Here is a 16,704-nt window from a genome sequence, read left to right on the forward strand (position 1 = left end):
GTGAGGCATCGCCGCGATCGGTAGAGCGAGAGCAATAATTCTAGCCCTAGACCTCCTCTGTAACGCAAAAAATGCAACCTGTAGAATTTTTTAAATGTCGCTTATGGAGATTTTTGAGGCTAAAAGTTTGACGCCATTCCACGAGCGGGCACAATTTTGAAGCGTGACATGTTGGGTATCAATTTACTCGGCATACCATTATCTTTCACAGTATAAAAAAAAATTGGGCTAATTTTACTGTTGTCTTATTTTTTTATTCAAAAAAGTGAATTTTTTCCAAAAAAAGTGCGCTTCTAAGACCGCTGCGCAAATACGGTGTGAAAAAAAGTATTTCAATGACCGCCATTTTATTCTCTAGGGTGTTAGAAAAAAACCAATATAAAATGTTTGGGGGTTCTAAGTAATTTTCTAGCAAAAAAAACTGTTTTAAACATGGAAACACCAAGTCCGAAAAAGAGGCCTGGTCCTTAAGTGGTTAAATAAATGGTCTGGCAATATTTTTTTTATGAAAGAGAACAATTTGAATAGACAACATAGTATATTATAAAATAAAAAAATAGTGATCCTGCCAAAAATTGTTTTAAATAAACAGAAGAGTCTAAATGGGGAATGATGGATAATCTTCAATGAAAACATATCACAAACATACCAATAATTGTAATAACATCAGCACATGTTAATAAGAATTAAAAGTAACATATCTAGAAAGATTTAAAAAAAGCCAAAATACACTGAATATATATACAAAACATTGTATACCAGATTAATAAAAACTCTAAAATCATAAATAGTATAAATAGTAGCCTTATCTAGTAAGATTAGTGACAGGTAATATTTAATGTGATCTGTAGCACTGCCATTGTTATATCTTTATCTCTACATCAATATAATAGGTAGAAAACATTTTTCTCCAGAATTTTAGATATTCTTTAACAAGATCTGCCTACAAGCACAACAAAACACGAATACGCACATAAACTGAAAAGTATCACTTTATGTTCAGTTCATAAAACATGTCCATTTATAAAACATATACATTGTAAACTCTAATGGGCAGCAACTGATGCATAGCACTGTAACACAAGGTAATGTGGAGCTTTTCTGTTGTGCTAGGATTAGAAAAATATCCGTTATGACATGAAATGCTGTAATTTCTTCTCAGAAAATCCTTCATTTAAAAATATATATTTTTTTTGTAAAAGATCAATTAAAAATAAAATTTTTGGGGGCTTCCCGTCATAGGTATTGAATACTCCCAAATAAAGAACAGTAAACAGTTCATCCACAGATTCACTCCTCCATGGTTCCCAGGAGCCTGCGGATAGAGGAAGTGCAGTCTTTACAGGCTCTAGATCCTCTTTAGGAAGCCGAGTTTGAGGCTGCTGGGAATTTGGATCATTTCCAGAGCATGGGGTGACGGACTGAATGGAAATGTTACTTGAAAGAGATATTTGCTGTCCTGCATCAACTGGGATCCATCTTCACGATTGCTTAGCATGGACTGAAATAATAAATACACATTAATAACTATGTTGCAAGAACAAACAATAAATAATGTATGAAAATAAATGATCTGAAAAACATTCTATATATTCTAGGACAATCCGAGAAAAAAGGAGAACTTCTCTTTATGTTTCAGGTTTCCTTTACTCGAAATAATGTGAAATAAGTATGATATTATTGTACAACACACCATATACTTTCCGTGAACCATGACTGCTGTAATCAACTGCTGAGAAACAAATTTAAGCTAGTTGTTTCTCCAATGTCCTATGCACAGCTGTTACTAGTCTACCGGTAATTCCACTTAAAAGATCACCCATGTCAAATGTCATTATGTTTCTTTTTGTTATTGTTAAGAAAATGGACACACTAAATTATGTTATCTGCATCACATTTACCTTTAATAAATATGTAAATGAAAAAAGAAAAAACACACGTACTTACATAGGTGGATGCAGCATAGCTCCTATCCCCTGTCTCCTCTAAGCCCTTGTACACACGGTCGGACATTCTGACGGAAAATGTCCGATCGGACCGTGTTGTCGGATAATCCGACTGTGTGTGGGCTCCATCGGACTGTTTTCATCTGAATATCCGACGGACAAAGTTTTAGAGCTGGGCTATAAAACTTTCCGACAACATGATCCGATCGGACTTTGTCCGATTGTGTGTAGAGAATTCCGATCGGACAAAGTGCCACGCATGCTCAGATCAAATTCCTAGACCAAAGCTATTGGCTACTAGCCTGAACGTAGTCCCGTCGTAACGAAATAACGTTGTCACGTTATGTACGATCGGATTTTCCGACAACTTTGTCCGACTGTGTGCATGCAACACAAGTTTCAGACAAAATCCGACGGATTTTGTTGTCGGAATGTCTGACTGTGTGTACAAGGGCTAAGACTGAGAACTGAATGATCAAACACAACTAATCACTCAGTTCTTGGTCTTCAGTAAGCAGACAGCTGGGAGCTGTCAGTCACTGATTTTCTGCTTTGCCCCTCCAGCACTCACTGGAGCGCTGGGCTGTGGAGGGGGTGGGAGTGGCTGGCTCAAGCTATCAGTGGTGCTGGTAGGTCAGGAATCTGGGTGGATTTTGACCTTAAAGTCAGGTTCTCTCCAGAGACTGGACTGGCTGAGTGATGTAAGCCATCATCAGACTTTAGCCCACCATCAGTTGAATCTGGCTTATAGAACTATCTGTATTCCTGTGACCCAGAGGAGAAGTGGGGCCAAAAGAGCGTTGGCTCTACATCTCCTTTAAATGTACTTTTTTTAAAACCTGGCAACTGGGTTGAATGGAGCAATGTTAATTTGTGCTTTGCTATGTATCCCATTGGCATTTGTAAACTCAATATTTTCTTTATAGAAAAACACCAGGAAAACATTTCCTCTGTACAGCAAAATATTGTATATTGTGGGTTCAGCCGTGCAACTTCTTCTATATCATATTTGCCTCTGACCTCCTCGTTGTAAAATAACAATTCAGTGAGTAGGGAGCTGACCATGGAAGCAGCAGAGTACTCTCACTCATTGGTCTCCAAACTGCAGCCCGGAGGGGGCGCACACGGCCCTTTGCTTGCTTTTATCTGGCCCTTGGGGCACTATTCATCCCAATGATTTGAGATGCTATTCTGTCAATTGGCATCAACAATGGGGCACTATTCCTCCCCATGATAACAAATGTGGTGATGTTTTCTCCCACTGATGCCAGGAACATTTCTACACCTGTTAGCAACAGTCTGACCCACCTAATGACTGAAGGATAATAAACTGGGTCTTTTCTTAGGAAATTTAGAGACCCCTGCTCTTACTGAACAGCACAAGGATGTATATTACAAAAATACCTGTTTACCTTCAGCATCTTACCTGTTCTAATTTCTACGGATAAATCTATGCAAATCCATAGCAAACGTGTTATAAAATGTATTATGAATACATATAATAGATGAGTCACAGTAGCAATATATCTTTTCTGAAAGCACCAAAAAAACATGTTTTCTTGATTCTGAATCTGATATTTGTGTACACAAGCCATTAAAATGGTTCTCGTGGAAATATTTTATGGAAAAATGTATCTTAGAAACATAAACTACAATTCGAAAAATAGTATTACTGTTGCATTCAACTGTTCCACACTCTCCATGCTTGATGCTAAGTTCCCTGTGTCTCCTAGTGACTCAGAGAGTGTGTCCCCAAGTGATCCCGTCACCTCTACATTATTCAAATAAAGTGTGTATATGGTACCACTTAGATGAGTATAGGTGAGTATAGGTGAGTATAGGATAGCATTCGTGTATTTAAGTGGATGAACTTTCTCCAGAAGATGGACTCCCACTGCTGAAATGTCACCTGCATGATTATTAATAAAGTGGCGTGCAACATTAGTAGACGGATTTTTCTCAATACTATAGAAGTGTTCATAAAATCGATCTCTTAATTGCCTATTTGTGCGTCCTACATATTGCACATGACAAATCTTGCAGGTAATAACAGGCTACATAACTTGCATTATAATTAAAGAAAGAATGCAAACAGTGGAGCAAACAATGTCTCCTCTACTTATATGTTTACAGTAAGGGCAAATTCTTGAAGTGAAGCCATGTAGTAGATTGTATTCCCATTGAGTTACAAAAACTGGGGGATAAGGGGTGCCCCAATGTGGGAGCCTTTCTGGGGACAATATTGATCCCATCATTGAGAAGATGAGCACAAATCTGATTCTCAAAAATGGTGGGCAGGTGTTTATTCAATCTCTTTAATCTTACCAATCTCAATTTTATGACCACTTATATAGTAATGAGAAAAATCAGTCCACTTTATTAATAATAGGGCAGGTGACATTTCAGCAGTGGGAGTTTAGGTTTCTGGAGAAAGGGGGTCCACCAAAAAGAGTCTGGATTTTTTATTCTACAACTCGTATCCCACATGGATTGAACCATGAAGGGGACATTACTCATTTTTACGAGTGATAGGTGTTTAATCTCCTTCTCCGTTCTTTTGTTTGTATAAAATTTAAGAAAATCAATAAAAACATGTTGGAATAATCTCCTTCTCCGAAACATTTTCCTGTTCTCTGTTCCCCGTTCCCCCACTATAATACTTACTGTATTCATATCAACTCTTTATATTTCGATTCCGAATACTCATGCTCAACATGTATGCTTTGTCTTCAATATGCTTATTGAGTACAGGCATACCCCACTTTTAAGTACACAATGGGGTTTATTTACTAAAGCTGGAAAGTGCAAAATCAGGCTCACTTCTGCATAGAAACCAATGAGCTTCTAACCCCAGCTTGTTCAATTAAGCTCATTGGTTTCTATGCAGAAGTGAGGCTGATTTTGAACTTTCCAGCTTTAGTATATACACCCCATTTTGTACATAAAAGTGGGGTATTCCTGTAATCTTTTGGAGATCATTTGCACACTTGATTTCTTATGTCCCTTATTTATGCCTTTATGACATCCACCCCTACATTTATTTATTTTTTAATTAACTATGCTGTATTTACTTGTCTATCCATTGAGGTTTATAGACACCTTTATTGTTATTCAGTTGGTTATGAATTGGAAATGCCACCTAGGCATTTGGTTATATACAGTATATGAATTTTGTCTTTATGGTCCCTTGGTAATACAGTCCCTTGAAAAAGTATTCATACCCCTTGAAATTTTCCACAATATGTCATGTTACAACCAAAAACATAAATGTATTTTATTGGGATTTTATGTGATAGACCAACACAAAGTGGCACATAATTGTGAAGTAAAAGGAAAAATTATAAATGGTTTTTAATTTTTTTTTAAATATATGAAAAGTGTGGGGTGCATTTGAATTTGCCCCCCCCCCCCCCGAGTCAATACTTTGTAGAACCGCCTTTTGCTACAATTAATGTTGCAAGTCTTTTTGGGTGTGTCTCTACCAGCTGTGTAGATCTAGACAGTGACATTTGTGCCCATTCTTCTTTGCAAAATAGCTAAAGTTCTGTCAGACTGGATGGAGAATGTCTGTGAACAGCAATTTTCAAGTATGGGCACAGATTCTCAATTCGATTTAGGTCTGGACTTTGACTGGGCCATTCCAGCACATGAATATGCTTTGATCTAAACCATTCCATTGTAGCTCTGGCTGTACGTTTAGGGCAGTGTTTCTCAATTCCAGCCCTCATGGCCCACTAACAGGTCATGTTTTCAGGCTTTCCATTATTTTGCACAGGTGATTTGATCAGTTTCACTGCCTTAGTAATTACCCCAGCTGTTTCATCTGAGGGAAATCCTGAAAACATGACCTGTTAAGGCCCATACACACGATCAGACTTTTTGACAACAAACATGCAAATTAGCTGTTTTGGAGCAACATCCGACCGTGTGTACGCTCCATCGGACAAACTTTTTTGGTTTTCATCTGACTTTTGTTGGCTGTGCGAACGGACAAACTTTCTGGCAACAAAAGTCTGATGGAGCAAAGTCTGATCGTGTGTACAGAAAACCATAGGACTTTTGTACAAAGTACAAACAGGCATGCTCAGAACCAATGCAAAAGATCAGACAACAATACAGAAGTTGACCAAAGGTGGCAGTAAAGAGCAGAAAAACCACGTGATTTGGTGAAAGTTGGCTGAAAAAGTCCTGCTGTGTGTATGCAATACAAGTTCAGGGCTGACGCACTTTGTACAAAAATCCAAGGGGAAGTTTGTACAAAGTCCTATCGTGTGTATGAGGCTTTAGTGGGCCATGAGGACTGGAATTGAGAAACACTGGTTTAGGGTCATTGTCTTGCTGGAAGATGAACCTCCGCCCCAGTCTCAAGTCTTTTGCAGACTCGAACAGGTTTTATTCTAAAGCCCGGTACACACGAGCGGACTTATGTCCGACAGACTTCCGAAGGAGTTCTGCCGGAGTTCCGACAGAGTTCTGACGGACTTTTCGACTGAGCGGACTTGGCCACACACAATCACACTAAACTCCGACGGATTCGAACGTGATGACGTACGACTGGACTCGAATAAGGAAGTTCATAGCCAGTAGCCAATAGCTGCCTTAGCGCCGGTTTTAGTCAGTCGGAATAGCATACACACGAGCGAATTTTTCGGAGGGACCGGGTACGGCGGAGTTCCGTTGGAAAAATTTGAAGCATGTTCCATATTCTAAAGTCCGTCAGACTTTGGTGAATCAAAAGTCCATTGCAGCCCACACACGATCGAATAGTCTGATGGAATCAGTCCGTCGGACGTTGGATGTTGAAAAGTCCGCTCCTGTGTACGGGGCATTAGATTTCCCTGTATTTGGCTCCATCCATCTTCCCATCAAATCTGACGAGCTTCCCTGCTGAAGAAACGCATCCCCACAACATGATTCTGCCACCACTATGTTTCATGGTGAGTATGTGTTCAGGGTAATGTGCAGTGTTATTTTTCCACCACTCATAGCATTTTGCTTTTAGGTCAAAAAGTAAAATTTTGGTCTCATCTGACCAGAGCACCTTCTTCCACATGTTTGCTGTGTCCTCCACATGGCTTCTCGCAAACTGCAAACTGGACTTCTGATGGCTTTCTTTCAATAATGGCTTTCTTCTTGCCGCTCTTCCATAAAGGCCAGATTTGTGGAGTGCACGACTAATACAGTATCTTACAAAAGTGAGTACACCGCTCACATTTTTGTAAATATTTGATTCTATCTTTTTATTGACAACAATCTTTAATTGACAAGAAATGACACTTTGCCACAATGTAAAGTAGTGAGTGTACAGCTTGTATAAGTGTAAATTTGCTGTCCCCTCAAAATAACTCAACACACAGCCATTAATGTCTAAACCGCTGGCAACACAAGTGAGTGAAAATGTACAAATTGGTGTGTCTTGTTAGTGTTACAAGGTCTCAGGTGTGAATGGGGAGCAGGTGTGTTAAATTTGGTGTTATCGCTCTCACTTATATTGGTCAATGGAAGTTCAACATGACACCTCATGGCTAAGAACTCTCTAAGGATCTGAAAAAAAGAATTGTTGCTCTACATAAAGAGGCTATAAGAAGGCTAAAAGATTACCAAGACCCTGAAACTGGGCTGCAGCACGGTGGCCAACACCATACAGCGATTTAACAGGACAGGTTCCACTTAGAACAGGCCTCGCCATGGTCGACCAAAGAAGTTGAGTGCACATGCTCATATCCAGAGGCTGTCTTCGGGAAATAGAAGTATGAGTTCTGCCAGCATTGCTGCAGAGGTTGAAGAGGTCAGCCTGTCAGTGCTCAGACCATACACCGCACACTGCATCAAATTGGTCTGCATGGCTGTCATCCCAGAAGGAAGCCTTTTCTAAAGATTATGCACACGAAAACCGCAAACAGTTTGATGAAGACAAGCAGACTAAGAAAATAGATTACTGGAAGCCTGTCCTGTGGTCTGAAGAGACCAAGATAAATTTATTTGGTTCAGATGGTGTCAAGTGTGTGTAGTGGCAACCAGGTGAGGAGTATAAAGACAAGCATGGTGGTAGGAGTGTCATAGTCTGGGGCATGAGTGCTGCCGGTACTGGGGAGCTACAGTTCATTGAGTAAAGCAGAACATGATCCCCTCCCTCCCGGAGACTGGGCCGCAGGGTAGTATTCCAACATGATAATGACACCAAATACACCTTCAAGACGACCACTGCCTTGCTATAGAAGCTGGGGATAATGGTGATACACTGGCCAAGCATGTCTCCAGACCTAAAACCTATTAAGCATTTGTGGGGCATCCTCAAATGGAAGGTGGAAGAGCACAAGGTCTCTAACATCCACTAGCTCTGTGATGTCGTCATGGAGGAGTGGAAGAGGACTTCAGTGGTAACCTGTGAAGCTCTGGTGAACTCCATGCCCAAGAGGGGTAGCCACCCTGGTGGTATGATTATGTAAGATTTTTGTGTCTCCTTATGCGGTACATTGTTTTGCATAGAAATGTAGCGTTTTATATGGTAGGCCTGTAATTCTTAGTAATAACACACTTAAATCTGTCCAAACAAGAGTCTAGTAGACATCCCGGGTATGATAAAGTTTAAAACACAAAATTATAAATTATAATATAATAAATAACTATAGGCACACAGAGTTTCGGGCAGAAGACACAGCCCGCAGACACACCGGGGGTGGGGGGTTGCAGAATCCTGGTGACAAGGTAAGTAAGCTATACCAGTATCCTGAGAGTGGCTCAGGTTTACTGCTAATGGTACTGAAATTTAACCCCAATCCACACTCCAGATTAACGCCAGGAAGTTAAGGCAGTGCTGGAAATAATGGTTGTTACACAAAATATTGATACTTTGGGCCCAATTTGGACATTTTCACTTAGGGGTGTACTCACTTTTGTTGCAAGCGGTTTAGACATTAGGGCTGTGTGTTGAGTTATTTTGAGGGGGAAAGTACATTTACATCGTTATACAAGCTGTACACTCACTACTTTACATTGTAGCAAAGTGTCATTTCTTCAGTGTTGTCACATGAAATTTCGAGATCGCTTTTCACATTTTTTCATCCTTTTCATGGTTTCTATGTTAGTCATATTTTTTATACACTTTATATAAAAACATTATTTTTTTCAATGTTTCTTTTTCATACTTTTTTTTCTTTTCTTTTTGGTTATACTCATGCTCATTAATTAATGATTTTAAATGATTGTGTTCACATGATCAGCAGCAGATAGTCAGACACTTGAGCTGTTGCAGGTGCATCCTCATCAGATGTGCACTTAACCACTTAACAACCGCCCATTGCCGATTAACGGCTTCAGGGCGGTTGTTTAACTCTGAGAGGCCGTTAATTAACGGCCTCCCAGAATTCTGCTCTCGCGCGCCCCCTGGGGTGCACACTCGAGAGCATCCGTGACCGCCGGGTCACGGATCACGGTAAACGGCCGCTCGTTGCGGCCGTTTACCACATGATCGCTCCGTCAAATGACGGAGCGATCACTTGTAAACAAACCGGGGTCAAATTATGACGCCGGTTCCTCCCTCCTCTCTCTGTACCGATCGGTACAGCGGAGGGGAAAGAGATCGGTGTCAGCAGCGATGTGGGCTGCATCTGCAGTGCCCACATCGCTGCTCACCGAATTTAACCCCTCAATTCCCTGCCAATACTCTGCAATACCAGTGCATACTCTGCAGTACCCTGCCATTACTCTGCAGTACCCCCCATTACTCTGCAGTACCCCCCATTACTCTGCAGTACCCTGCCATTACTCTGCAGTACCCTGCCATTACTCTGCAGCACCCCCCAATACTCTGCAGTACCCGCCATTACTCTGCAGTACCCCGCCATTACTCTGCAGTGCAGTACCCTGCCATTACTCTGCAGTACCCCCCAATACTCTGGAGTACCCCCCAATACTCTGGAGTACCCTGCCATTACTCTGTAGTACCCCCCAATACTCTGCAGTACCCTGCCATTACTCTGCAGTACCCCCCAATACTCTGCAGTACCCGCCAATACTCTGCAGTACCCGCCAATACTCTGCAGTACCCCACCATTACTCTGCAGTACCCCCCAATACTCTGCAGTACCCCGCCATTACTCTGCAGTACCCTGCCATTACTCTGCAGTACCCCCAATACTCTGGAGTACCCCCCAATACTCTGTAGTACCCCCCAATACTCTGCAGTACCCTGCCATTACTCTGCAGTACCCCCCAATACTCTGCAGTACCCGCCAATACTCTGCAGTACCCCACCATTACTCTGCAGTACCCCGCCTTTACTCTGCAGTACCCCGCCATTACTCTGCAGTACCCCGCCATTACTCTGCAGTGCAGTACCCTGCCATTACTCTGCAGTACCCCCCAATACTCTGGAGTACCCTGCCATTACTCTGTAGTACCCCCCAATACTCTGCAGTACCCTGCCATTACTCTGCAGTACCCCGCCATTACTCTGCAGTACCCCGCCATTACTCTGCAGTGCAGTACCCTACCATTACTCTGCAGTACCGTGCCATTACTCTGCAGTACCCCCCAATACTCTGGAGTACCCCCAATACTCTGGAGTACCCTGTCATTACTCTGTAGTACCCCCCAATACTCTGCAGTACCCTGCCATTACTCTGCAGTACCCCCAATACTCTGCAGTACCCTGCCATTACTTTGCAGTACCCCCCAATACTCTGCAATACCCTGCCATAAATTGCCATACCCAGCTATACTCGGAGATACCCAGCCATACTTGGTGATACCCTGAAATACCCAGCCATAGACGCCCCCCACCCCTCACCGCCCTCCGGTGCTTCTACCAACTCGCCAGTACGATCAAAGCCCGAATCTTTTTTTTTTTTTTTATTTCAGGCTTCCCAGCCTAGAGGTGAGATGTGGGGTCATATTGACCCCCAGATTTCACTGTAAAGAGGACCTGTCACCCCATATTCCTATTACAAGGGATGTTTACATTCCTTGTAATAGGAATAAAAGTGATCAAAAATGTATTTTGGGGAAAAAAATGTCAAACTAAAATAAATAAAGTAAAATGAACAATAAAAAAAACGTTAGAGCGAGAGCAATAATTCTAGTCCTAGACCTCCTCTGCAACTCAAAACATGTAACCAGTAAAAAAAATTTAAAGCGTCACCTATGGGGATTTTTTAAGTAGCGACGTTTGGCGCCATTCCACGGGCATGTGCAATTTTGAAGAGTGACATGTTAGGTATCTATTTACTCAGCATAACTTCATCTTTCACTTTATGCAAATATTGGGCTAACTTTACTGTTTTTTTGTTTTTTTTTAAGCACAAAACTGTTTTTCCCCCCAAAAAAACGCGTTTGAAAAATTGCTGCGCAAATACCGTGTGAGATAAAAATTTGCAACGACCACCATTGTATTCTCCAGGGTCTTTGCTAAAAAAATATATATAATGTTTTGGGGTTCTCTGTAATTTTCTAGCAAATAAATGATGATTTTTACATGTAGGAAATGTCAGAATTGTCCTGGGTGCTCCAGAACGCCTGATGGCGCTCCCTGCATGTTGGGCCTCTGTATGTGGCCACGCTGTGTAAAAGTCTCACACATGTGGTATCGCCGTACTCGGGAGTAATAGCAGAATGTGTTTTGGGGTGTAATTTGTGGTATGCATATGCTGTGTGTGAGAAATAACCTGATGAAGAGGGATATCTTGGTAACGGCAGCAGCTGCTGCCACAACTGAAGTATCCATCTCTTCAGACGGCGGTTCGGTAAATGATAATGGTGGCCTCTGTGGTGGATTTGCCGCAAGATCACCATTATCAGTGGCGGGAGAGGTGCCACCCCCTTCCTGCCACTCTCCCGCGCCCACCGCCGCTTACCGGAGCCGTTGGCAGCGGAGGAGGCGATCGGGTCCTATCACTTCCTTGGTATGGAGATGAGTGAGGCTAAGATGGCTCCCACCCGTCTCCATACCATAGTAAGGCAGAAGCGACCGCTCATATGTCTTAAAAGCACATTTTTTCAATGTCATTTTTTCAAATGACAAATTTTTATTTTTATTTTATATTTTATTGCATTTAAGTCCAAATATCAGAGGACTTTTTGACCCCAGATCTCATATTTAAGAGGACCTGTCATGCTTTCTTCTATTACAAGGAATGTTTACATTCCTTGTAATAGGAATAAAAGTAAGCCAAATTATTATTATTTTTTTTAAAGTGTAAAAATAAATAAAATAAAATAAATAAGAAAAAAGAAGTGAACACATACGTAAGTAGCGCCCGCAATATGAAAACGGTTGTCAAACCACACATGTGAGGTATAGCCATGATCGTTAGAGAAAGAGAGCAATAATTCTAGCCCTAGACCTCCTCTAACTCAAAACATGCAACCTGTAGAATTTTCTAAACGTTGTCTAAGGAGATTTTTTAAGGGTAAAAGCTTGAAGCCATTCCACGAGCGGGCGCAAATTTGAAGCGTGATATGTTGAGTATCAGTTTACTCGGCGTAACATTATCTTTCACAATATAAAAACTTTACTGTTGTCTTATTTTTTTTATTCAAAAAGGTGAATTTTTTCCAAACAAAGTGAGCTTGTAAGACCGCTGCACAAATACAGTGTGACAAAAAGTATTGCAATATCGCCATTTTATTCTATAGGGTGTTAGAAAAAAATGTATAATGTTTGGGGGTAATTAAGGCTAAGTAATTTTCTAGGAAAAAAAACAGTTTTTAATTTGTAAAAACCGAGTCTAAAAAAGAGGCCTGATCCTTAAGTGGTTAAGCACGAGTTCAGTGTGAAACGCGTCAACATATTGTCCTGTATTGCTTTTCTGGCTCTGAAGACAAAGGATTTGTTTTGCAAATAGCTCCGTGGTGGTGTGCATCCAGTTTCTCTTTGTCTTACACCTCTACATGGTCCAAGTGTTCCTCACTCCAGTGACCCTCTGTGGTATGTGATCAGAACTGATTTTAGTGGTGGACACAGGCGGTGGTTATATAGGAAGCAGGGAATGATTTTGGCTGGTAGTGGTAAACCTTGTGTCAACTTTTTAAGAAACACTGGGTTGGGAAAAGAGGACACATGGGAGCTGATTGTAGACCATGTGGGATGGAAAGAAAATTCAGATCAACTGCTGGTTTTGGACTGAGTGGAATAAGAGTAGGCAGAATGATAGCTTAATAATAGAATAGAATGATAAGTTACATAGTGTCTGGTTGAAAAAAGACACCAAAAATAAGTCCATCTAGTTCAACCAGTAGGAGTTGGTCGAGAGGGGAGAGGAAGCTAGAGGAAAACTCATCATGGCGGGGATGAAGGAAAAAAGCTAATTTTCGGAAGTCAGGAGAAGAGACAGATTTGTACCTGATTGTAGACTTAGGAAGAGTGGAGGCAGAGGAAGCTAATCATGAAAAAGGAGATATAGGAGGCTGAGTAGAAGCTTATTGTGGACCACTAGAAGATATGGACTTATGACTGAGAAGGTAGACTGTAAGATGCCTATAGACAGAGGGTACAGAACATCAGCTGATGGTTGCTGGTAGGAAGAGGCAAATACTCACTTAGAACTATTTGGTGAGGATGCAGAGCAGGAGTTGGTCCAGGATTGAAGAGAGTGGAGGCAGATAGGAAGCTGATCATGGTCAGGGTAACAGAGGGGAAGTGGACTGGTGGTGTTAGAAAATGTGGATTAAATACTGATTATTGATCAAGGACACAGTAGAATAGTAATGCCCCATACACATGGTCGGATTTTCCGACTGAAAATGTTCGATGGGAGTTTTTTGATGAAAATTCCGACCGTGTGTAGGCTCCATCTGACATTTTGCATCAGAATTTCCGTCACACAAAATTGGAGATCTGGATCTCAAATTTTCAGACAACAAAATCTGTTGTCGGAAATTACGATTGTGTGTACACAATTCTGACGCACCAAGTTCCACGCATGCTCGGAATCAAGCAGAAGAGCCGCACTGGCTATTAAACTTAATTTTTCTCGGCTTGTCGTACGTGTTGCATGTCACCGCGTTCTAGACGTTTGCAATTTCCGACCAACTTTGTGTGACCGTGTGTATGCAAGACAAGTTTGAGCCAACATCCGTCTGAAAAAATACATGGATTTTGTTGTCGGAATATCCAATCAATGTCTGATTGTGTGTATGTGGCATTAGAGTGGGTACTGGTCAAATCAAAGGAATGGTAGTTCAGCAGGAAGAGCAACAGCTGATTGTTATGGAGGTGGGGGCAAAGTGGGAATTGATTGTGACTTTTGAGGGAGGTGATAAAAGTTGTTGCAGTAAAGAAAAGCAGAGTGAAAACTGTTTGTGGTTGAGTAGGGGAAACCATAAAAGCTGTTTGTGGTGGAGATGGGGGAGGAAACTAAGAAGACGTTTATTGTGATCTTTTTCAACAAAAACTAGATGTTCACTTTAATTCATCACACTTAGTTTGGGAGGATGTTGCACAGTCATTTAAAGCGATATTAAACCCAAAAGCAAACATTTATTATATATCAGTTTACCAATTCTTAGATGTAATGGTTGTGTTTGTTTTCTTTTTCAGGCTTACTTTTCTTTATTTTCACCAAGTTATTCTACCAGTAAGTCTGTTTTTCAAAAGAACAAGCTTTCTTAGCCCTTGTACACACGGTCGGAGAATCCGTCGGAATGTGTCCTATTGGACCGTGTTGTCGGATAATCCGACTGTGTGTGGTATGCATCGGACTGATTCCATCGGAATATCCGTCGGACCCAATTTTCCAACTTGTTGGAAATATTTTCCGACCAACTGGTTCGATCGGACATACTCCGATCATGTGTAGAGAATTTTGATCGGACCAAGTGCCACGCATGCTCAGATCATTTTCCTACATCAAAGCTATTGGCTACTAGCCTAAACGTAGTCCCATCGTAACGAAATTACGTCATCAAGTTCTAAATGATCGGATTTTTTGACAACTTAGTCCGACCATGTGTATGCAACAGTTTTGGACAAGATCCGACGTACAAAATCCGACGGACAAAATCCGACGGATTTGGTTGTCGAAATCTCCGACCGTGTGTACAGGGGCCTACACATGTAGCAGTTAGAGGAATAAGACAAACCATTCACAATTGGCAGGGGTGCTTACAATGATCAGCTTTTATTTATTCATTTAAAACCTTTATCTTAAAAGAAAAAAAAAAAGCTTTAGTAAGTATATCTAATGCTGGCCATACACTATACGAGAAATCGGCTGAACCCATTTTCCAAAAACAAACAATCGGCCGTGAGCGCAAATGATAGTGCCATCATGTAATGACCGATAAATCATTCAGTGGACATAATGATTGCATTTTTTGTTTTTTTTTACAAATACATAGTGCAGACAGTTCAGACTGGAAACACATTAACCTTTCAATTTATCGTTCATTCGGCAGAAAATTTCCAAACTTATCCTGCGTTTTTTTTGGCTCAAAAACATCCCAAAGATTATCGATTTTGTGCCCATTAACTAGCCAAAAAACAAACCAACTGTCTAAATGACCGAATTTCGGACGACTTTTCATATAGCGTATGGCCAGCATAACACTCCCCCCCCCCCCCCCCCCCCCGACTGAAAATGCTGCTGTCCAAAGGTGCCACTGTGCTCCTTCATCCAGAGTGGGGGCACTCTAATAACAGGAAGCCCATTACTGACCAGATCACCAGGTAAAAACTGGTAAGCTGCAATTTATTACATTTTCAGTTTGGGGTTTAATACCGCTTTAACACCCTCAGCTCACTAAGAGTAGAGGGCTGTGTAAAATCTGAGCCCCTATCTGAAATTAAGTGTTCTATAACAAGCTGATTATTACCGAAAGGCTGCTCCAGATATCATTTAAGTTCTAAGCATTTATGGTAGCATCTGCAATAATAACTATTCCATTTTAGGAAGGATCATTTTGTAAAATAGATGCATCACACGAACAGCTTCTACTTATTGGTACTATATATGGAAGACATATCTAAAATAAGCTACTTGGATTAGGTATTGTTGCACCTGTTCACCTTAACTGATTTTAACACATCAATGAATAAAGTGTGGGCCACTACCCAGAACTGAGAAGACAGTTGTATGCTGCTTTAAATGTCACACTCCAGTAATTAAACCAGTGCTTGCTTCATTAAGACAAGAAACAGCAAGAAGTCACTTATTGTTTAAAAAAAAAAGCAAAATTAGCATGTTCTGATGTACACAAATATTACAAATATTAAGGCACTAAAATAATACATTTTATAAGGGAATCTTTAAAATCACTGTAAGTTAACTCAATGTAGAACTGTTTTTTTAATTTAAACTGAACAAAGCATGCATCATTAAAAGTTTCAGCTTTTTTTTTTTTTATATTTCCTGCAATGCTCACCTCTAATCCAGAGCTGTCCCCCACAATAATCTTTTTCTACTACTTGATGCCACCATTCTTCCTGGTTGAATGACAGCCATCATCATTCAATTAACTTCTGCTGGGCCTAAGCTGTCATGGACCAGTCCCCTAGGGAATGTCACTGAATGGTTTTCACATGTTAAAACATGTAAGCTGTTCAGTACATGAGGAAGGACTCATGGCATCATTAGAATGGATGGAAGACCCTTTGAAAAAAATGTGTGTGTGTATATATATATATATATATATATATATATATATATATATATATATATATATATATTTTTTTTTTTTTTCTTATTTCAGGTGTTTTAACCAGTTGAGTACCAGCTTGTAATACCCCCTTCATTACTAAGCCATTTTTAGTTTTGAGTCT

The 16,704-nt window shown here is 40.7% G+C and overlaps 1 protein-coding gene across 2 annotated transcripts in view; it reads right to left on the reverse strand.

Moving 5' to 3' along the window:
- Nucleotides 1-974: 974 nt before the first annotated feature.
- The window catches only part of MYO5C (myosin VC), a 214,649-nt gene continuing 198,919 nt past the window's right edge, over nucleotides 975-16,704 (reverse strand). For both annotated transcript variants that reach the window (XM_077472579.1, XM_077472578.1), the window contains exon 41: nucleotides 975-1,501. In XM_077472579.1, coding sequence (XP_077328705.1) covers nucleotides 1,349-1,501 — 153 coding nt within the window. In that variant the 3' untranslated portion in view covers nucleotides 975-1,348. The remainder of the gene's footprint in view (nucleotides 1,502-16,704) is intronic.

This window comes from Lithobates pipiens, unplaced genomic scaffold (genome assembly GCF_037356315.1).
Source record: "Lithobates pipiens isolate NorthernLeopardFrog02 unplaced genomic scaffold, aLitPip1_a1.2 Scaffold_8, whole genome shotgun sequence".
Classification (NCBI taxonomy): Eukaryota; Metazoa; Chordata; class Amphibia; order Anura; family Ranidae; genus Lithobates; species Lithobates pipiens.